Source organism: Falco cherrug, chromosome 16, assembly GCF_023634085.1.
Source record: "Falco cherrug isolate bFalChe1 chromosome 16, bFalChe1.pri, whole genome shotgun sequence".
NCBI classification, from domain to species: domain Eukaryota; kingdom Metazoa; phylum Chordata; class Aves; order Falconiformes; family Falconidae; genus Falco; species Falco cherrug.
The window spans coordinates 5,758,642-5,781,201 of NC_073712.1; the positions used below are offsets into that span (position 1 = coordinate 5,758,642).

Here is a 22,560-nt window from a genome sequence, read left to right on the forward strand (position 1 = left end):
GCGGTGCTGAGCCTGCCCCCCCCCCAAACCCAGACCCCCTGACAGCGAGCATGGCCCCCCACCATGCCTGTGCCAGCCTTCAGCAGCTTGAAGACTGGCATCAGCCGCTGCTGGGGGGGCTGTGGGCTGTGGCAGGGCTGGGGTGCGGGGTCCACGCTGCCTTTTGAAGAAGAGACAAAGCCCGTCTTGATATTTACGGCACGTGCAGTGGGAGCGCGGGGCGTGCGGGGCTGTGGGACAGATGGCGAGTGAAACAAAAGGGGAGGCAAGAATGGGAGCTGAACAGATTGGGAATTTCCTGCCCGTCCCTCTCCCCCATGCCCAAACTCTGCTGGGGGCATGCGGGGAGCGGGACTGCCTTGCCCCAGTGGTCCCCCCAAAGTGTTTGTTCCCTTGGCAGGGTCTGACCCCACAAACTGCTTTATCCCCCAAGCTCTGCATCCTTCCAGAGCCGGGTGGAGAGAGCCAAAATCCCGAGAGCCAAATTCCCAAGCACCAAAATCCCATCTCCATTTTACTCCTGATGTGGAGCTGCGAGAGCAGGACCCCCCCATTCCTTCCAGCCTCAGTCTGCTCCTCTGTGAAGCGGGGACCCCAGCTCGTCCAGGGAGGCGAGGGGTCCTGGCCATCTCCTGTGTCCCCCTCCCGGTGTTTTTTCCTGCTGCCTCTGCAGTTTTCTTATCTCTTCCCAGCAACGTCGCAGCTGCTGCAGGACGGATCCGAGCAGCTTATTAATAATCAACTTTTATTGCTCGTCACATCGTAAGCACGTCTGCAGATGGCCAGGCGTGGCAGTGGGAGCCGTGACCTGGCCACCGATCCTTTTGTCCTCACAACTCCTCCGCTCAGTTAAAGGTTTTAGGTTGAGCCTGAGAAGAATTGAGCAAAGGGAAGCGCTGAAGGACGTGACACCGGGTTACACTTCCCTCGGCCGTGACTTGCATCAGCTCTGCAAATGGTTGCATGCTGGATTTGAAGCCCAGAGACGATGTCGTGCCCGTGGCTCACGTCCCTGCACTGGGTGGTGGCTCTTACCCACCCCGGGCTCCTCCAGCCACGTTTGGGGCAGCGTTGGGTCAAACCCATTGCCCGCAGCCTCCCCGCTTTCCTGTGTACTTCTCCGAAGGAAAATATTTGGAGTGGTTGTTTTTAAACATAAATCCCGCACTTCCTGGGGAAACATTCTCCTAAAGGGATGTTTGCAAACAGGCTGGGAAGCGTTTGCGCTGAGGGATGCTGCAATGGGAAAATAAAAATTTAAAAAAAAAAAAAAAAAGGAGGAGGGGAAAAGAATCTGGGGGAAGAGGCTGGAGAGAAGTGGAGACAGAGTTTGGGGGTTTCCAGGGGAGCTCCGGAGGAATCCTGCCTGTCCCCATGGGGCACGCTGTGGGAGCTGCTGGTTTTTAGGGTGTCATGCAGGGACAGCCCCAAGGTGGGTGTCCCGATCCAATGCCCGTGGCCTGAGCCCCCCTGCAGACGTGGGGTGATGGTGGGGGAAAGAAGGTCTGGCAGGAGCAGTGGGGTGTCTTTGTCTCCTCCTCCTCCTCTTCCTCATCGTGCGATACAGGCTGCTGGGGCACACTGGACCCTGCACCTCCTGCCAGCAACAGGAGGAGGAGGAGAATGAGGAGGGGGTGCAAGCCCCCATCCCTGCTATCCCCACAACAACAAGGCAGTGACTGGGCACTCGTAGCCTCAACCAGGCCCTATAGGGTCTCCTCACCCCCCCCTTTTTTGGGGAGGAGAGGGAAAAGGAGGGTAGCGAGTTTCAATGGCCCTCTACCCCCTCACCTTTACCCCTGCCAGATGCAGAGCCAGTGCCCCGGCTGGTGTAAATCAGCAATCCTGATCGCCCTGTGTGGATAAAGCAGCAGTGGCAGCTTCCCCAGGGTTTTGCTTGGTTGCTGCCAGACCCTAAAGCCCCCCCACTGTGGTCATGGGGCACAGACCCCTGTGGACCCCCCAAGCCGGGTGTTGGTTCGGGAGGGGGTGTGGATGCTGATATCTAGTGACAGCCCTGGAGTCATCAGCCAGCTGGGTGGGCAGTGGGATCCCCTCAGCTGGGGGTCCCCCAGCCCGCTGCCGGGGGGTTGCATCTCTGCTGGGAATGGGGTTTGGCTGTGGGAGGCTGTGATGAGGATGTGTGCATCCCTGGGATGCAGGAGAGGATGAGTAAGGGGGTGGCCTGAGCGGGGTCTTCTTGCCTCCTGAGCCTCGGGTGGAGCTGGGGGGGCTGTTTGGGGGAGCCCAGCTCCTGCCCCCCCCCCCCAGAGTGCCTGCAGTCTCTGCCCCCAGCCCCGCACCAGGCGAGCCCCTGGTGCACGCAGGGGCCCGCAGGCGGGGAAGTGGCACTTTCTGTGCAACTCCAGAGCTATCAAAATCCTGCTTATGTGAAATATATCTCTTTTTAAGCATCCTCCAGCTTAGCTGTTAAAAATAAGCAGGGCTGAAGGCTGGAGAATATGAAAGCATCCGGAAAATAACAACTGGGAGTACTGTGCCAGTGGCACCGCCATCCCTTCCCTCTCAACTGATGCTGCTTTTCCATGTGCATTTTTTCCTTCTATAAACGTCCAGGACCCCATCTGGGATATGCTGGAGCATTGGAAGGCGGTGTACACACATGTCGTGTCTGGTACAACCACTAGACGGCAAATCCAGCCCGGATTATGTCTGCAGAAAGATCTGGTGTGCGAGAGGGGAGGTTACGGCTCCAAGCACCCAGATGCTGGGACCCTGGTCTCTGCGTTTGGGATTCCTCAGACACGTTTCGTGCAGTTACAGAAAGGGCTTTATTCGTTGGTACGATATCTACAGTTCATGCGTCAGTGAGAGTACAGGTTTTTTTGGGTTTTTGTTGCTATAGTGTTGGCATGCAGTGGAAATGCGGAGGGTCTGGATGACCTCTTCAGCTTCGCAGGTCATCTCCAAAGCTCAGCTGCCCCTTTTGGTTCTCAAACTAAACTGTCCAAGGAACCAAGCTGGGTGGTTTTGGCTTTTGGCAAATTCAAATGCGCTGCAGATGCACAGGTCACACTGATATTATTATTTTTTTTTCCAATTGGAAGACCCTGGTTGCCTGGGCAGGGAGGGAGCTTGAGGCCAGGCTGGGGGGTGGGATGGAGCCAGGTGTGCGGGGGTCCCCAGGCAGCTGGGGGTGGCAGCACTGGGAACTGCCCCATCCCTCCATCCCAGCGCTGCCCCGAACCAGTGGTCCAGGAGGAAAATGTGAGACCCACCTCGGCCGTGGCCCCAGACAGGCTGTTTCTCAGGGTGTTTGTCTCTAACCTCAGCAGCTGACAGCCACTCGGCAGCAGCAGGAAAGGTTTCTCTCCTTTCTCTCTGGCGCAGGAGGCTGATGGAAGGGGGGAAAAAACCGAGGGGCAAGTGTGGATGTGCTCGCTCTTCCCCATCCTAGACTGAGGGATGCTGGCAGCCAGAGCATCTTTAACCCTTTACTGATGCAGCTTCCAGCCTCCTGGGTGTCCCTCCCAGTGAATGCTGGAACCTGGCCCAGGGTGGGTGGGTTTGGATCTGCTGGTTCTTCAGGTGTGGGACCCACACCTGAACCCCTCCCTGCTGGGCTCAGGTGCTCAGTGCCACGTTTGGGAGGCAGGATGAGCTCTCCCCCATCCCTGCTGCATCCCTCCCCAAACCTGGGGAAAGGATGAATGGGGATGCAGCACTTTGGGGGGTGGCTGTGGTGGGGTAAGAGGGGGAATGGTACCAGGACTGTCCCACCCTGCGTGGCCGGAGAGCTGGGAAGAAGGAGCATTGGGGGAAGAATGGCTCCTGCCCACCCACGTGGGCTGCCGCTGGAGTACCCTTACTGCACTATTGCGGAAGCCAAATCAAACTGTCAAGCTGCATTAAAATGGGCATGAGTGTCTCCCCAGGAATGGGGGAGCCAAGTCCAGAGGATGGGGTGGGGGCCGGGGAGGGCCAGGCTAGATCTCAATGATGGTGGCACGCCGCAGGCATAGCGGGGCATCGGGGGGCACCGCGTTTCGCTTGATCTCGTTCCCGTCGAGCCGCAAGACCTGGAGCCTGGAGTAGTTCATGACGTCCACCACGGTGCAGAAGCTGCTGATGGAGAACTCTGCGGGGGGAGAGGAGACAGAGAGCTGAGCCCCAGCTCTGACCTTCATGATGTGACTGATCTTGGGGAGTGATGTGAGAAATGTCAAGTGGGGCTGCTCTGGGGATGGGTTTGTGGGTACCGACCTCCAAGAGCTGGTTTATGTTAAGGTAGGCAGGAAAAAAAGGAAAGCAATTACCAATTATTCCCGCAAATTTGGTCTTGACACCCTCCCCTCTCAAGATAAAAGGGTAACTGATGCTCCTTGCCATATTCGGAGGCAGCCCGTGAGTTTGTGCCTGCTCAAGGGTTTGGAAGCAGTGCTGGTGCCCACACTCGGCTGCCTTTGCCCAGCCTGGCTGGGATGTTTGTAGGGAAAACGCCGGGTGGAGACAGGGAAAACACCGCTTTTTATCAGGAATTGCCTTTGCAGCCTCTTTTGTGAGGCTTCGTACACCACAGCCTTCAGCCCCAGCTCTCCCCAGCTACCACAGGACCACCCAGGCAGCGTGTCCAGGAGGGCGGACATCCCCATCCCCATCCCTGTCCCTGTCCCCATCCCACGCCTGCAGACACCCCCTCCCTGTTCAACTGCCACAGGCTGCTGTCAGTGCCAGGCAGGGAAACTCGGGTCCAGTTTGGAAGGGAGGAGATGGAGCAAACTCCAAAAATTCTGTGCAGGATTTGGGACTAGAGGGCAGCAAAGCTCCAGGCCAGGCTGCTGCTGGGGAGCTCAGCTGGGTGCTGGGGGACCCCTGTGCCCCCAGGCTGGGGCTGGGGGGGGGGGGCTGCAAGCCCTGTGGTGTGTGGGGAGGCAAGTGGGGGCCTCTTGTGTGGCTGGTGGGGCACGACCCCAGTGCTGATGCCCCATGGGGTGGGATGTGCCCCCCACCCCCGAGGCTGGTGCTGCACCCCTGGACCCGCAGCCCCCTTGTTTCTGGGGATGCTTTAAAGGTCAGAGGCAAAAACCGCAGCTGGAGGAAAAGCTGTTGTAAAGCCTGCGCAGCTCTGCGGAGGTTTCGTGGCATTTGTGGGCAGACGTTAACAGCTACAAATGTTGAAAGCAAACAGTTGGGAATCTGTTCTTGTTTTTGTGTTTCAGTTGGTTCCCGGGTGCGGGGTTGCGTGTTTCCTATGCAACAGCGGATGGCTGCACGGATGCATCCCTGTCCCCATCCCAGGCTTGCTCAGGGGCTCCAGCACCGCTCCGGGAGGGTCCTGCCCTCAGGGCCTGGCAGGTGAGAGGAGCAAGCCTGGATTTTTCCAGGAGAATGCTTGGGGTTTTTTTTCCCCCTAGTTTATTTTTATAAATAGCAGCCCCAGAACAATCTGTTCCTTTTATTTATTTGTGTGGAGTGAATTTTAGTCCTGGCAGAAGATGCTGCGTTGATGGCTTCAATAACTAAGAGCTCCCGTCTGTCCCAGCCCTGGCAAGGATGCACCCCTCGGCTGCAGACCGTGACCCTGGGGGGGGCTTTGGGGCCATGGACTGTGCCTGGGCTGTGCTGGTGCCCTGCAAGGTGGGGTGGGAGGTGGGCAAAGGGGGCTGCACTGGTACTGAGCGCTGCAGACCACTGGGTATCACGGGGTACATCCCTGTCCCCTGCGTTAGTGCTGGCGGGGGTGATGCGTGTTCCCACGTGCAATGACTGTGGTTGTGGGGACCCCCCACCTCTGTCTCTCTACTGGTGACCCCTCAGCCTGTGTGCAATGCTGGGCTATGGCTGTAGTCCCCTTCCCAGGTTGTGCTTCTACCCACAGCTGATTTCTGGCATCTCTAACCAGAAGATGCTCAGGCTTTGGATAAATGCTCAGTAAAACCAGTGTGATGGCTCTGTGGGTCACACGGGAGCGTTCAGGGCTGGGAGCCTCTCAGCTCCAGCTGTGCTGGGACACAACAGGCCCCATTCCTGCCTTGCTGAGGGCCACCTAGAAGCTGCCAAATTCCAGCTTCCTACTCAAACCACTACCCCAGGTAGCCTCCCACAGGAGGTTCTGCATCCTCATCTCCCCATCCCTCTGTTGCACCACCATCCCCTGCACCACCGCACTTTGGTTGATGAGTTCCTACTCACCGTTGATTTGGTTCCCTTGAAGGTAGAGGTTCTCGAGGTTGGTGCTGACCCGGGGGATCTTCTGGAGCCTGTTGTAAGAGAGGTCCAGCTCGAGGATGCTGCTGCTGTTGAAAGTGTTGGTAGAGAGACCTTGATTCGTTAGGCTGTTGTGGGACATCCGTACATAGAGCAGCTTGGGAGAGACCTTGAAATAGTCATCAGGGATGGTGTTGATGTAGTTGTACTCTAGGTAGAGCTGTTCCAAAGCCATTGGGAGCCCATCGGGGACTTTCCTGAGGTGGTTGTAGCTCAGATCAGCAAGGATCAAGGACTTGAGTCCTTTGAGGGATGCTCCCATCTCAAAAATGTAGTTGTGGCTGAGGTACAAGGCTGTGAGGTTCTCCAGACCCTCCAGAGCGTTGGAGGGGACCCTGGAGATCTGGTTGTAAGACAAGTGGAGCTCTCTCAGGGACCGGGGCAAGGGGCTGGGCATCTTGGTTAGGTTGTTGTTGTTCATGTACAACCTCTCCAGGTTTTTGAGTTTGGCAAAGACCCTCTTGCCCATCTTCTCACTGTTGATCTGGTTGTTGTGCAGCGCGAGCCATTCCAGCTCCGTGGCGTTGTCGAAAGCTCCCTCTTGGATGGCGGTGATCTGGTTGTTCTGGAAGTAGACGTATTTCATGCGGGAAGGCACGAAGGGCAGGTACCTCAGGTTACGGGTGTCACAGTACATGGCTGATGAGAAGTTAGGGGGGCAATCACACTCCTGGGGACACTGCCAGGAAAGGGCTTGCTGAGGTTCAGGGCCGGGCTCTGCCTCTGTGTCTGGGGCTGGGAGGTAAGAGTACACGTAAGGGGTGTTGTCATCCTCGTAGTAGGGCATGTAGTTGTAGGAGGACATACGGGACTGCCGTATGTAGTATTGTAACCAAGCCATGTCTTCTTCTTCATTGTACTGGCCCAGCGAGGCTCCGCAGAGCCCAGCGATGATCAGGACGGTGGCCCAACGCATGGTGCCGATGCTGGAGGGACCTGGGTGGGGGAGAAATGGGGAGGAAACCATCAGCAGAGTCAGGCCTGATGGAAGAGCTGGAGGCAGGCGAGCTGCACCCCGTGGCCTGGGCACCCGGTGGGGGTGGATGTGGCAGCAGCCCTGCGTGGGGTTGGTGGCACTTGGCAGCAGAGCTGGAGAACCAGGGGACCTGGGTGAATCCTACCCAAAAAATTGTGGCTGAACACATGTCCCCTGCCTGCAGGTAGCTGGTCAGTCCCCTTTCCACCTCAGGCCTGCTAGAAACCTCCATCCCAGCGGATATCTGCTTGCAAAATCTTTACTTATGGGTATTTCTCTTACAACTGTGTAGAGGATGGAGATATGGGATGCATGGTCTGAATTTGTGTCAGGGCACGCAGCTCTGCTCCAGGGTGCCTGGGATGTGCCTGCGCCGGCCCTGCACGGAGGGAGGAGAAGGGACACGGACACTCTCTGGCCAAGCAGGGAGCCATGGCTGTGGGAACAGGTTGATGGAGCTCAAGGCATGTTTCAATGGAGCTATATTTATGCTACACTCGCTGGCTACATGATACGCTGTGGGTTTCATCCAGCTCTCCCTTCCCCCACAGAAACGCAGGATGCTCATGCTGCTTAGGACTGATGTAAATCCTGGTAAACACATTCTGGCTTATTTTTTTAAATGAAATCACTTTCAAGCTTCGATTTCCCTGAGCTCAGCCCCGACGTGAAAAGCGGCAGCATCCACCGGCCCCTCGAGGCCAGTGTGACCAGGGAGAGAGGGAGCTGTCACCTGGTGCTTGGACCCTGCTTATGAAATCCAGCCGGCCGAGGGCTGACAGCCAGGAGGAGAGCAGGGCTGAGGGCTCGGAGCAAGGCAGGCCTGTCCCCGAGCCCCTTGGCTTGACGTGGACTTCACCGCTGCCCCATGCCATGCCCAGGGCAGCGTGCCGGCACACCGCGGCGCTGGCGCTGGAGGACTCCAGCCCGGGCAGTTCATCCTGACGCCTCATCTCGGGGCGAAATGAGCACACAGAGCAGCTTGAAATGCCTCCAGGAAATACGCGGGCTGTTCGGAGGGGGAGAGGAGTCGCTCCTGCCTGCTGGCTCCTGTACGCGTGTCTGGGAGCGCGGAGCTGCTGGTGCATCCCTGCCAGCTCCGCGCCGGCAGCCGTGCTGCGGGTGATGCTCGGGCATGGGCCACTGTCCCTCCTCACCGTGCCAGGGGGTGGCCGCGGGGTGTCCCAATGGAACCCCACCACGTCCCCACCCCACAGCGAGGAGGGGATGTCTCGCCTGGCAGACAAAGAGGGCACAGTCTGCTCCCAGCCGGCGGCCGCCCTGCCACCGAGGCAAACTGGCAGGCTGCTCGTGCTTGGAAGAAAAGAGGGATTGAGGTGGCGGCGGGCAGGCATGGCTCCCTGGCTTTCTCCTGCTCTCCCTCCTTCCCCCTCCGTGCGCTCGTGTGGCCGAGGGCAGATCAGATGTGGTCCTCCGGGATGCTGTGTGCAATGGGGGAGCTTGGCAGTCACAGAGGAGTTTCTTCTCCTCCTCCATTCTGCTCCAGGGCTCTCTGCCTGCTGAAATACCAGAGCCGCCCTGCTCTGCGCAGGGGCTTCTCCACCCGTGCAGAGCTGCTTGGCAGCCCCCTCCCAGGGGGGCCCTCTCTGCAGGGCAGGACCGACCCGTGGGGTCCCTCCACTTTTCCTAGTGGTCCCCTTCAGTGTACTGGTAACCCCAGAGTCTGTCCTCAGGAGACACCGCTGCCCACCGCTTCTTTTGAAGGTTGCTTGTCCCCTCCCCGGTGGGCTTCAGCCCTGATTTTGGGGTGGGATCTGAGCTGAGCGTGCCGGCCACGAGATCCGTGTCATCTCCTGGTACCCATGCTCCCGTGCCAGAGGCTGCTGGGATAGTGGGGCCAGCCCCTCACTCCAGGAGGGAGCAGGTTTTGGAGAAAGGGACTTCTCCAAAGGGGATGGTCTGTGGCCATCCATGGGCTTGGCCCGTTGCTGCTGTGCCAGGCATGAAACCGGCTTCCCTGCATCCCGTCAGACGGGACGGGCAGAGCCGGGATGGGCAGGGAGGCAGCACTGCCTGCACCTGGGTGTCGATGGTTGTAGGTGTCCAGCTCCCAGCCCAGGGGGCAAGGAGCTGCCAGAGGGGCGAGAGCTGTGGGTCGCAGGAGAGGGCTTCCCCACTGCCGTGGCTTGGGAGCGCTGGCTTTCAAGCTGTGCCACCCGTGTCGCTGGCATGTGCTTTGCGTGGCAGCTGCCCGCCCGCCGAGGCAGGGGTATGGAAATCAGGCTTAAAAAAAAAAAAAAAAATCATAATAAATATAGAGACGGACTTACCAAGCTAAAAGCCTCCTTTCCAAAGCCTCGCTGCTCTTCTCTGGGATCTCCCGTGCGTCAAGCAGCATGTGAGTGTGTCTCCCAATTTGCAAAGGCTGGTGCCCGCCCCAGATCCCAGATCAAATATTGTGCTTGCAGGTCACGGGCTCAGCAGGTTTTTTGGGGAGTGACCTCCCAGCAGCAGCCAGTTTGCAGGAGAGACTGAAGAGACCCTAATGCTGCCTGGCGTTATAAATAACCTGCTTTTTCTTTCCTCCCTCTCTCTCTCTGTCTCTCTCTCTCTCTCTCTCTCCCGTCTTTTCTCATAGGAGTGTTGGCACTTTTCAGGCTCTTTCTGTTTAACGAGTTAGTGGAATCAGGGATGTTGTTTTTAAAAGGGGTGTTGTTAGGTCTCCTGTGTTTCTCATCAGGAAGCGATGAGGAGGCCTCCGGCCAGATTAAAAAATATCTAATTTTGAGGCGCTGAGGATGTGATTTTTAGGGAGAAGCAAGAAATTATCTTTTAACTTTTGCAATACTAGGAGAAGAGACATTAGTGCTTGCTCCAACTACAGCCTGGGCTTCTTCCCCAGGAAGCCTCAGTTTATGCAGTCCTGCTATTAAATATTTAGGATAAACATTTCCATGAACGATAAGGCTTCAGCATCCAAGGTAAATAAATTGCCTACCAAAGGGCCACTGTGACAGCAGGAATTTGTCTTCAGCTTGGCAGGAGAGAGAGATGCCAAGCTGGCATTTCTGCAGGCTGTGCCCACCCGCCTGGGATGAGGGGTGTCCCCATACCCCACGGGTGGGTGCGAGGGGATGGGGCAGGGGTGCGTGTGCTGAGGGTGACCGTGCTTGTGCAGAGACACGAGAGCTCGCAGCTCTCCCTGTCACAAGGCTCATCGCCTCCCGGTGCCAGCCTTGCCCTGGGGGGCCCTGCAGAGCAAGGGAGCAGTGGGTGCTGTCACGGCCCCCCTGGTCCCCATCCTGGCTTTCTCTGCATTTTAACTTTGGAGACAGCTCTTCCAGGGCTGTCGAAGCATTTCCTCCCACAAGGAAAGGAGGAGCCCTGACCGCCCATCGGCATCCCCATGCCCGGCTCCAGCAACACGCCCAGGTCCTCCTAGGAGCCTGGAATTACTTAGTGAAGCTCAGCAGGTGCCAGACTCCCTCCAGGCTCTCTTTCTCCTTGCTTTTCATTGAAATTTCCCAGCCAAAACATCCTCTTCCCCTGGGGAGCCTTGCAAAGATCCTTATCGCTCTGCTCCGAAGGTCCTGTTTGTAAGGAGGAGGAATGTGCGGGGCGGTTGGTGGCCGGGGTTGCGAGGGACACGCTGTACAGTGGGGACTTTGCCAGAAAGGCGGTTTAGTTGGGAAGGAAGAGTGTGCCTGGAAAGCGCAGCGCGTTGCACCACAGCACGGGGCCGGGATCTGCAAGGAGAGGATTCAGAGAAAGCCTTGCCTTTGAGTGGGAAAAGAGGACGGGGGGGCGGGTAGTGCTGTCCAAAAGGAGGCAAAACCCTGGTAAAGTGGGGTGGGGGTCTCCCATGTGGCTGGTAGCATCTTTTCTTCCCCATCGAGCATTGCCACGGCAGCTTGCAGTGGCGCGGGGCGGCTGGAGAAGGGCTCTCACCACAGGCAGGGAGGTGGTTCAAGGCTCTGAGCTGATGCTGAGAATGACCCTGCTTGGAGGGATCTGTTCCCACTGCCAGGGAGCTCCGTTCCAGGGGAGAATGGTGGGGAGGGTAGTGGCAGCCAGTAACATCTGCTGCTCGGCGCTTGGATGGTGTCAACCAGCGTCACATCTCTGGCAGCTCGAGGTGTCCTGGTGGCCAGCAGCTCGGAGGCTTTCACAGGGCTTGGATGTTTCTCTGGAAAAGCAAATTGTCCCCAGCTAGGTTAGATAAGGAGTGTGGCCTCTCCATCCTCCAGAAATTAAAAATATTCATGACCCAGGACATGGTCCCTTTGGGGGAGGCTGTCCCCCAGTGCCTGCTGGGGTCAGGCCCTGCTGGGGGTGCCGGGGTTGGGGGTCCCCCAGGAGATGCTGAGGACCCCTCCCCACATGAGCTGGCTCCCGTGGTGCCAATCCCCATGGCCACATCCCCCTTTCCCAGCCTAAACCAGAAAATAACAACGTGCTTAAGCTCAGTTCGTGTGTTGCCCACAGCCACCAGGACTTTCTGTTTAATCTCATCCTGGGATGAGCTGGTTCGGACTATCTCAGGGAAGTGAAACTTTACTGTCTAAAGAACCACATATGTCTCTTTTTCTCCATCCAACCTCGAAATCCCATGCTCCACGTGTCTGGCACCTCCCAAGCTGCAAGTGGGGCTCTCTGGTGTGGTCCATGTGCCTGGTGTGTTGCTAAGACCTCAGTGCAAACCAGCTCCTCTCTCTCTCCCAAGTGACTTCCATTAAACTTTTTCACTGTCTCCTCCTATAAACACCTCTTCCCTATTGCTGACGGTTCAGAGAAAGCCCTGAACTGGTGACAGGAGCTGGGAACATGCCGTCCTGTTTGCTCGAAGCCAATTGTCCCTATCGCTGCATAATCTCATCCGGAGCAGTTATTCCAGCGGTCACAGTCTGCGTCTCATCAGGGCCAGACAGATGCCTGTATTGGTTTGCTTTGGTTTTCTAAATCAAACTGATGTGAACAGTGTCTATTTTGGTTGGGTTTGTTCCAGTTGTTTTGATCAAATACTCTTGAGCTTTGTATTTGAAACCACTGAATCTGGCCCGAGTTTGCCTTTAATTTGCAAATCCTGCGCTTGGAGCCGGGAGTGTTGTCTTCTTCGGGGATGGACACGGGTTTATCAGGATGCTTTTGGCAGGGGGACCAAACGCTGCACAGCATAACGAAGAAACAAAACTCTCTGATGCTCCTGCTAAGGCTAAAGCTCGTTCTGCCTGGACGAACTATTAAACCTACCGTGGGCATCCAAAACCAGTGGCTGTCATAAGCGTGGCTACTTCTAGAGCAGCTTCCCTTTTTACTCATGGAAATGTTATTTCTGCCTCTTCTACATTTCCAAGAAGTTTCAGCTCTGCTGGAGCTGTTGGCTGCTCTGTCCTCCCACTCATGCTATTTTCTTTAATTTCCATGGCCCTCCCTGTCCTGGGAGGGGGTTACCAGCCCCGCTGGGCTCAGGGTGCTTGAAGACAGGGCTGCTTGTGTAGCAACCTCACCATGCCCTGCCCTGGCTGCCTGGAAAGTCCTTCAGGTCCCCTCCTAGACCTTGGCTTTAAAGGCAGATCCCTGAAGGGTGAAGGTCCCAGCTGCTCTTTTAAGGGACTCCAGTGACAAGAGTCCAAGTAGGAGCCAAGGAGACCTTGTCCCTTGGCATCTCCAGCCTTGCTCAGGCAGGGGTGTGTGTGGAAATGTGTGGGGCAGAGCCTGCGTGGTGGAGTGACCCATGAAGCCGTGATCCAGAGCCCCTTCTTTGCATCAGGCTTCCTGACAAGGCTCAGACTACAAACACCTGAGCAGAAAGGCTCTGGAGCCAGTGCCCGGAGGTCCGCGGCTCCCAGGTTTGCACCGTCTTTCTGGATGTTTGCAACCTAAATCTCCTCTTCCTCACTAGTCCTGGCTCCTTCCAGCCTTTGTGAAACGCAGAGAAACTGCTCGTGTGGGCACTGGCAGCGAGTGCCCTTCTCCAGGTACCTCTGCATGGCTCCATCCCGCTGTGCCGTGCCCGGAGCCCTCTCCTTCCTCTGGCTGCACCCCAAAGTGGGAGTGCTGGTGTCTGCAGGGTGCCTGAGGCTCTCCTCTGCTTGCAGGAGCAGCTCTGTGACTTTCAGAGCCGTTATCATCTTGGATGCCCCCACCAGGGCTGTGCTGCTCCTTTTCAAAGGGCTCTGCCGAGAACAAACTCACCTAAAAGCCCCCACCTGATTTCTGAGGGTGGCTGCAAGACGAGCAGGCAGGCAGGTGGGGTCCTTAGGGGGTGCAGGCAGCAGGGTAGGGGGGAACAGGGGTGATGGGCTCAGCTGGGTGGGGGGAAGGTGCTCAACATCTGGCAAACATCTACACCGAGCGGCTGGAGCCCCCCCTCCCCCCCCCCCCCCGAAAACACAAAGGTCAGTGCGGAAGGGCAGGGTGAACCCTCCCTCCACCTCCCTTCTCGCCCCGGGCCTCCCTTTTCCCTTTTTTTCTTTTTTAGCGATACATTCTTCAGCCCAAACAACATTCTTGAATCGAGATTTGAGGCAATCCGGAGGGAGCTGGTCACTTGGAGACGGCGGGACTGCTGAGCGAGCCCGGGGGGACTCTGCTGGAACCCCTGAGTGGGGCGCGGGCTGTTGGGGCGATGCTCACGCCGCGGCTCCCGTGTGTCAGCGCCGTCCAATGCTCCTGGGGCTCCCGGGGTCACCCAATTTCCACGGGAGGTGCTTCAACGCTTCCTTTGCCTGCAACCAGCTGCAAGGGCTCAGCCCAGGCTCTCCCTGGCGAGAAAGGGGATGACAGGCAGCCCTCGGCTGGGAATCCTCGCCCTCCGCCCGTTCCCCTCCTCTTCCTCCTGTGGGATACCCAGCGTCGTGGAATCGGTGGCCGGCTGCAGCCCCCCCTCGCTCGCATCCCATGCCCCAGCCCCAGATGCTCCGTGCCATGGGGCTCCAAAAAAATGCCTGCACCAAAAATAAGGGGGTTGCCAGCTGCCGGCCCCCATCCATGCCCCCTTGCTGCTGCTCTGTCCCCTGTCCTGGGCACACTACGTGTACCCAGTGCCACCCCCAAGTGCCACCTGCCTTTGCACTGGGCAGAGCAGCCCTGCAGCCCCCGTCCTCGCTTGTCCATCCCATCGTGGTCCGGCAGTGGCTTCCAGGTCTCCTGGGGGGGTGGCGGTGGGGGACAGAGGAGGAAAGCAGACCCCAAACTGCCCCTTACCCACCCCAACTGCTGGCTTGGCACGGCTGCCGGCACTGGGAAATACTGATTTGGCTGGGGAAGCCTTTGCCCCATCCCACTGTAATTACAGGCTGCCTTTGGGGCTCTGGAGTCTCATGTAATAGCTCCCCGGTCTCTCAGGGCCTGCGGGTTATTATGGGGTGGACTCAAGCATCCCAGCACCCACACCCAGGAATGTCCCTGCAGCCTATTCCACAGCTCCCAGTCCCACAGACGTGGCTCTGGATACCCAGTGTCTCAGTGTGTGTGCTCTCATCACCCTCCCTGCAAGCTCAAGATGCTGGATTTCTGAAATCTCCATCCACGGGCTCCAGTGCCTCCCCCCTCGCAGCGTGGCTGGTACCCTGGGCTGTGCCGGGAGAAGATGTCTCAGCACAAAGAGGGTCAGAGCTTATTACAACCACTGTAAAATGTGTTTAAAAAGGTTAAGTGCTTAATTTGGAACAGAGCTGGAAACTATGAAGCGTTTCCTCATCCCGTCGCTCCCTCGCCTGTCCCTGGATGTGTGCTTTACACTGCTAACATCTCCACGGCTAACGGAGGCTGGTTACAAGCACGCAGTGAAATACATTTGAGAGCCTCTGGGTTTTGCAGGGGAGCCAGGAGACCAGTTCATGCAAAATTAGCCAAGTGCAAATCCACTCGGGAGGCCAGCGAGGGAGCTGCCAGCTGCAAAGATCACCAAGTCCCATCAGGTGTCACAGGCTCTTCTGCTGCCGTGATTTATTGCCTGTGCCCAGGCTTTTGACGCAGATGTTTGCCCACGGCTGCGTGGGCATCATTCAGTTCTGCTTGTGGCTATCACGTGGTGTCGGGACCAAACCCGGCAGGATTCTGACATCTTCCCAGCCCCATCTGTGGGACTGCTGTACCCTGATCTGCATCAGCCTGGCACAGGACCTGCCCCTGCCCCCCAGGGTGATGGATGTCCAAACCCAGAGCCCCTGTGCTCACCACCACGGGACGGAGAAGCTCCACTGGGACGTGGCAGCAGCTCTCTGCCCCTTGCTGGATCTTAGGAGGGGACAGGGGCATGGGAAGCCCCAGGACATTTGCTGGTGGTGATTGCTCTGTGCTTTGTGGCTGAGCAAGGTGGCCTGTCGGGACCAAGCTGCCTCTCCCCTTCTGTCCCCACCATGGCATCAAGGTAGCTCTGAAGGCTGCCAGGCACTGGCTGCAGCTGTCCAAGGAGCAAAAGGCGAAAAATGCAGCAATTCCTTGCTCAGAGCCTTCAATTCACATTTTCAAAGGCCCTTTGAACGCTTGGCTCCTCTCCGAAGCCTCCCAGCTCTCCTGAACAAACAGCAGGAGGGAACAGGTTCATTCCAGCCCATTGACTGAGGCTCCTGGATGGGGAAAATCTCATGTCATGTTTCCTACAAGCAGGGAGCTTCAGAGCCCTCTTGCAGAGCGCTGAGCCCAAGGGTCCCATCTCTGCCTGTCCCCAAACCTGTCCCCAACCCCCTTCCCCAGCCCCAAGCCTCTCCTCTGCAGCTTGGAGGGTTCCTCCCCCAAGGCGTGCTTGGTACCCAAACCTCTCCGCAAACAGATTTGCAGACACACTGGGAGCCAAATATAAACCTGTGTAGAGATTAATAAATTATAACCAGCAGTCTGAGCTGCACCAGGCAGCGAACAGGGAGGGGGTCCTGGCACACAGAATCAAGCTGCTGGGGGTCCCTCCTGGCTCAGCAGGGACCATCAGAGCGGAGCAGGGTGAATATCCCTGTCCCAGGGTGCCTTTAAAACCACACGTCTATCATCACTATTAAATGATGCTGATGGTCTTAAAATACACAGCCTCCCAAATCTACTCCCGTTAGTGAAATGCAGCCAGTCCTGGGGTGGGGGTGGCAGAGCTGGTGGGCAGGGGGGGAAGGCAGGGCCTGATCCTGTCCCGCTGTGCCCTCTGCAGCCAGGTGCATCCTCACAGCCCTGTGATGAGCCCCCCAGCCTGGCCATCCCATGGCACGCTCAGCCCTTCCCCAGTGCCTCGTGGGTCCCTCCAGATTCCCAGGTACCCCCAGCTCTGGGAAGGTCATGGCACTGAGCTCCCTGTCCAAATGGTGCGCGGGCTGTTTTTCTCTCTAAAGCATCTGAAATATGAAAAAAAAAAAATAGAAAAAAGAAAAAAAAAAGAAAGAAAAAAAAGAAAAGCGAAACATCAGCTGCCTGGGAAACCCATTAGCGTTCCTGCCTGCTCCTGCCACCTGGCTTCCTGCGCTAGCAAACAAATCAAGTTGTCCTGGTGCTCAAAGCCTCTTTGCCCTGGCATCGCTTCTCCCAGAGCAGAGCTGCGCCCTGCCAGGGGTCACTGCAGCGAGCCCCTGCCCTCCCCTGCCCTGGCTCCCATCACCGCGCTCCAAGCCTTCTGCCGAGCTGCAAACACTCCTCCAGATTAAGGGCAGGCATGGCTTTCTTTTTTATAAAAGAAAAAAAAAAAAGGCAAAAAAAAAGCTTTGGAGATAAACAGGAGCAAGAAGCAGGGCGTGGGCGTTCACTGCTTTCACTTGCTGTTCAGCTGAATTGAGTTGTTTGGGGGAAACTTGGGGTCCTGGCAGCACCTTTGCAATTTATGGGAATAAAAAGAGCATTTAGAAGGAGGTGGCGTTGGAGGGAGAGGACCAACCCCCTGGGTTTGGGGTGGCAGTGCCCCTCTCTCCATGCCCTGGGTGCTGGGGCACATCCCTGGTCACCTCTGCCCCAGAGGGTGGGCGCTGGGATGTGGATAATCTGGGCATGGTGCTACGGCCCCATGGAGTGGGACAGGCAGGGGCCAAGGTGGCGAGGGGCTGCCGGGGGTCCGTGGGCAGATGCGGCAGAGTTGGGGGTGGGCTGGGTGCTGCAGAGCTCATGCGGGTGCTGTCAGCCCGTGAGCAATAATTAGCAATGATCAAAGCGGCTTCTTCCCGACAGCCCTGAATACGGATGCTTGGAAATCTCGGCGAGCGTTCTGGCTGCTGGCAGGGAGAAAACAACACCCGCTCCTGTCTGTGGGCAAGTGCCTGGTGCAGGCAGGTATCTGCTGGGGCTGAGCTGCCCCCAGCACCCCCAGAAGCAGTGGGGTGACTTCTGGGGGGCTGGGGGTGAGTGTTGCCATGGGCAGAGCTGTGCGCGGGCCACCGGTGTGCAGAGCATGGGGGAGCTCTGCGTCCAGCCTGGCAGCCACCAGGTCTCCATCACTGCATCTCTGCAAGTCGAGAAGAGAGAGTGAAGGCAGACAGGGAGTCTGGCAGCTCCTCGGGGACAGGAGCAGGCTGAGAAGTGTGATGGTGCAGCTGCTGAGCCACCCCAGCCTGAGATTCGACCCCTCCTGCACCCAGCTGGGGCTGTCCCCACAGCTGGGGCACCCGTGTCCCTGCCGCAGGCTCTCACCCGGGTTATCCCAGCGGCATGTGTCACTGCCCGGAGCTGGCACGAACCCCCTGTGCTCATGTCAGGGGCTGGCAGACCTCTGCTCCCGTGCCCTGCTGCGTTCCCCTCCTCGGCGGTGCCGGCAGCGGGAGGGCTGGATGAGATGTGCCCCAGCCGCGCTACATGTGGTTTGATAAATTCTTGCTTTGTTTTCCTTCGTTTTTCCGCTGGCCGTCTCTGAGGACAGTGTGTGAGGGCTGATCGCAGCAGGGACGGCTGCCAGCTGCCTCCACTCCATCGTCCCCAGCGGAGGCACCAGTGGCTTCTCCTCCTGCCCTCGGGGCGCCTGTTTGCCCTGGGAAAAGCTGGTTACTGGACCCAGCACCTCTCCCCTGCGGAGGCTCCGGGGGTGTCCGGGGGTTTCAGCTCTGCAGAAACAAGCAGGAATCCGTGGCAAATGCCTGCCCAGTGCTCCTGGCCTCCTCCCAGCCTCAGCCCACCGAGCAGAGGCATCTGGAAAAGCCCCGTCCCCCCCCCAACTGGTTCCAGCAATTTCCTTGCTCGCCTCTGACCCTCTCCACTCCTTAGGGCTTAGGGCTTGCACCTTGGCTGCGTCCCTACCTGCACGGCCCCCCGAGCCCCCGGGGTGTTTTTCTCCCCCCTTTTTTCCTCTTCATCCTTCCCTTCGCCATTGCACAATGGAGCACATTGTGTCTGGGAGCCCCGGGACCTCTCCCTGGCTCTGGGGCTCGGTTTTGTCTCTGCCTTCAAAGACAGAAGGAAACTGCTGCTGAGCTGAGCCTGACAGCTGGCCCCAGCTGCTGCCGGACCGTGCAGGGGGTGCAGGGAAAGGGGGCAGCTGGTGCCTTCAGCAGCGATGGGAAGGGCTGAGCCTGAGCCACGGACCCAGTTTTGGGGGTGTCTCTGCACTCCCACAGTCTGCCCCCTTTGCTGTTTGCAGGCACCCATCCTCTTGGCCATGACATGCAAGCACATCGTGTGAGCACCGCACCGTGTCAGGGACACAGGACAGCACCGGGGGCGTGAAAACGCTGGAGACGTTCTTGGTTCCTGTATTACCCTGGGAAGAGCCAGGCTGGTCACAGCTCAGCCCCAAGCACCGCGTTTGCTGCCCTCCTCAAGAGAGGTGAGGAGAAGAAATAGGGTGCCCGAAGCTAAATACGGGGCTGAGGGGTAGATGGCCTATTAGTCCCCAAGAGTAATCCCAGGGGAAACAGCTCCTGCTATAAGGATTTCCTTCCTTTTTGCGTTTTTTTTTTTTTTTTTTGGAGATGGCTCCTGCCTCTGCTCTCCCTGCCGCCAGCCAGCTCCCTCCCGGCCCGCACCGCGCTGGAGGGAGGGGTTGGCTGCCTGTGGCTTTTTCTCCCTTTTCCCTGCAAGACCGAGATGCTGATGTGTAAGCTCTGGGTCTCTTTGGCTCCCCAGGTCCTCCATGGCTGAAGCAGCGGCTGCGGGGAGGAGACAGCCGGGCAGCCACCCCTATAGATGCTGCTATACTCCTCCAGGTTCCTGCATATACATTTCCACTGCTGTCTGCCTGCGCTGGAGTGGGAACGTGCTTCCGTAGGGATTAATGGGCTGTGAGGAACAGGGCAGCTCTCACCGTGCCGTCGCGGTCCCAGCCCGAGCCCCATGCCGGCAGTGCTCCAGCAGCTTCTCCGAAACATCCCAGCTCAAAGCAATTTTACAACAAGCCTTCACTTCCAGGGAGTCTGACCTTTTCATTAATAAATCAGCTGTGTTATTGAACGTATGAATAATGCATGATCACACCCAGCCCTGCGCTAAGTTCTGTGTGTAAAATTTAATTAATCCTCTCATGGAACGCCCCCGAGGGCTGGTGATGAATGGTTCTGCACAGTTTGGGCTGCCAGCGGTACCCGGTGTTGGCTCCGGGGCATCCCAGTCCCAGCAACTGGCATCCTGGTCACCTCGAGGGGGTTTCCCTCCAGCAATTTTTTTGGATGCTTCTTTCTCTGGGTGTTTTAAAGGAGAAAATTCCCCTTTGCTATGGAGGTGCTGGAGGAAACTCCGGCAGCATCCTCTCACCAAGCATTTCCTTGGGGAAATAACATCGGCTTTTTCTTTCCCCGACCTTTTCCTGCTGTGGCTGTTAATAATGTGAAATCCTAAGTAAATGTCTCCATTCAGGTGTGTTTAACAGCAAACCATGAGCAAACACTGTCACTGCTGGTGCAACCTCCAGGAGCCCCCCCAGGTATTTAAATGGGACTCAGCCCCAAAGATGGCCTTGATCCCAGCGGGGTCCTTCCCTGAGCTGCCACACGGGAGGGGTGGGAACGTGTTTATTTGGTTTTAAACTCAACAAAAGCTTTGACCCCATGTATGGTGCCAGGGGCAGTGTTAGTCTGACTCCAGGGGGGGTCGTGCTGTTTGCTCCCAGGCTTTGCTGCTGCCCGCCCCCCCCCCCCCCCCAGCTCCCCTCACTTCCCTGTTTAACCTCGCAAGCGCTGGGGGTACGGAGGGGGCTTCTGCAGCAGCTGCCACAGCTCTGCCCCCCCGAGCCAACGGGCTGGGGGTCTTGCAGGGAAAACCGCAGCAGCCTGGGGTTGATTAGCAAGGAGCGCAACGAGGTCTGGTAGTGATTACACATACCCTTCGCCAGGAAGCAGCTGCAGCCTCACGTGGCGGGTGCATGGGGGGGGCCCTCCCGACCCCTCCAGCAGACCCCCGCCTCCTCCACAGACCCCCAGCTCAGCATCCCGCCCAGCACTCTGCAGCCCAAGCAGGACAGCACCCACTGCCCCACAGCACGGGGCTACCGGGGGCCACGGGGGTGGGAGGGCTTGGGTGGGCAGTGCATGCGTGGCCGGAGATGGAGGGTTGCATGCGGGGGGATCCCGGCTCCTGGGGGCTGCAGGGGCACCCCACGGCTCTGCCAGGGTGCTGAGCGGTGCTGGAGATGGGAACCAGCTGCCATGCTCTCCCTCTAGCGGACACGGCCCCGGGGGGGTGTGGTGGGGACCCCCACTCGTCTTCCCACTCCTGGTGCTCCCCGGGAGGGGATGTACCGTGGGCTTTTCAGCAGATTGGCACAGGCGCCAGGGATGCTCCCACCGCCCCTGCTCCCGGCTGACTTTGGTGCGGCTGTGAACGGATGGAGCGCTTGGTGCGCAGCCATCGCTGTGGGAGAAGGGGTGCGGGTGTCATGGGGGAGAGGACGGGATCACGCAGGAGCTCCGGGCTGGGTTTTGGAGCTGTAAGCTGGCACCGGTCCCACTGACCCAGGGAAAGCTCTGCCTGCTCCCACCAGCAGAGGAGCTGGCCCCTGGGTCGCTGCCTCTCCCCCGCTCGAGCATGCAGCGTTTCAGTAAATGTGCTGAAAAATAAACACGTTTCCATATAGCTCCGCATGCACAAATGTTACCCTTGGCTGCACGCGCGGGGCTGGCCACCCTGGGACTGAAGGGGCTTTTGTTGGGGAAACGACTGCAAGAGTCATTTGAAAACTCCTTCCAGGTTTCTCTTCCTGCCTCCTTCTCCCAACCTTTCCCTGGCTGGCAAAGATGATCCTGGGGGATTTACAGCTGTGCCCCACGGCTGCAGCCCGCATGGCTCAAGGGAGCATCCAGGTATCAGGAGGCCAAGCCCCTGCGCTGCAAACTCCTTCCCAGCTTTTCTCCCCGCTCCCTGCGGGCCACATATGCCCTGGGCTCCCTCCTCTCTCCCTCCCAGCCCTCCCAATTAAATGTTTCCGAGTGAGGTTGTCTTGAAGTGTCTGCAGCTTCAGAAATCCCCGGCAGGTTGCCTCTGAGCAGTGGTTTCAAAGGCTTTAACCACTCTCTGATACGGGCTCCGTGCTGCTGCCGGGAGCTGCTGGAGCTCTGGGGTGGCTGCAAGCAGCCAGAGGGACCCAGGCATGGGGACAGCACAGCCCAAGGCACCGTTGTCCCCAGGTTTTTAAGAAATGCCAGGTCAGGGCCACCAAATTTCCCAGCCCTTCGTGCATGGCTCGAGCCCTGGGTGCGGCTCTCTGCAGACAACCAGGACAAGGCTGGAGCCAGCTCCGTATGGAAACATCACTTGTTTGCATCCGTAGCTACGGCTATTTTCATCAACAGCCAACAGCAACGTAAGGAGGAGTTTTGATTTCATACGTCAGGATGGTGTCTGATGGAAAGAAACCGGGCAGTAGCTGGGCGGGTGTGTGAGCAACGCCGGAGCGATGGGGAACGCTCAGCCTTGAATTCGGCAGCTCTGACCCGGTGCGTGTGGCTCGTGGTTTGCTTGGCCACCGGCTGCCTGCTCGGAGAGGAGCCTGCATTTGCAGGCTGTAAAGCTGCTGCTCAGGATGGTCCATCTTGGGCCCCGGGGACAATTCCCAGCTGCTGAGCAGAGGATGGTGCCAGCCCCAGCAGTGGCTTGGCGGATGGTCCAAGGAGCCACCAGGCTGGGATGTCCTGCTGCCCGTGCTGGCCGAGGTGGGACAGTTCTGGCACAGGTCCGAGGGACATGGGGCAGCGCGATGCTGTCAGGATGAGGCCCCGGGCTCCCAGGCAGAGGAGGACAGATGCTCCCCAGCGCCACCTCCAGATGTGCATTTCATTCCTATTTAATCCGATATTTACTGTGAGACTGTAAAGCTGTGAACTGCTCTTGGCGATGGTTCCAGGGCTATTCCCCAGCCTCTTCCCTTGCACTGCCACCATCTCCCACCACCAAGCCCTTCCCTTGCTGTTTAATTGCCTCACTTAATCAATGCAAATGAGTTACGAGCCATGAGTGGTCTCTGATCCCGGCGCAAATCCCTGTAAAACATGCAGCTGGAAAAA

The 22,560-nt window shown here is 58.0% G+C and overlaps 1 protein-coding gene and 1 long non-coding RNA gene across 2 annotated transcripts; one reads left to right on the forward strand and one right to left on the reverse strand.

Moving 5' to 3' along the window:
- Positions 1-1,880: 1,880 nt before the first annotated feature.
- Positions 1,881-13,385, reverse strand: FMOD (fibromodulin). The gene is made up of 3 exons (XM_005447061.4): positions 9,496-13,385; positions 6,154-7,164; positions 1,881-4,099 (listed from the first exon to the last, which is right to left on the reverse strand). The coding sequence occupies exons 2-3, from the start codon at positions 7,142-7,144 to the stop codon at positions 3,948-3,950; spliced, it is 1,143 nt and encodes a 380-aa protein (XP_005447118.1). The 5' UTR covers positions 7,145-7,164; positions 9,496-13,385; the 3' UTR covers positions 1,881-3,947.
- A 161-nt stretch (positions 13,386-13,546) lies between these two features.
- LOC129737520 (uncharacterized) lies at positions 13,547-19,543 on the forward strand. Its single transcript, XR_008735411.1, has 2 exons — positions 13,547-18,940; positions 19,193-19,543. It is a non-coding gene; the product is annotated as an uncharacterized LOC129737520 (long non-coding RNA).
- The last annotated feature ends 3,017 nt before the right edge of the window (positions 19,544-22,560 follow it).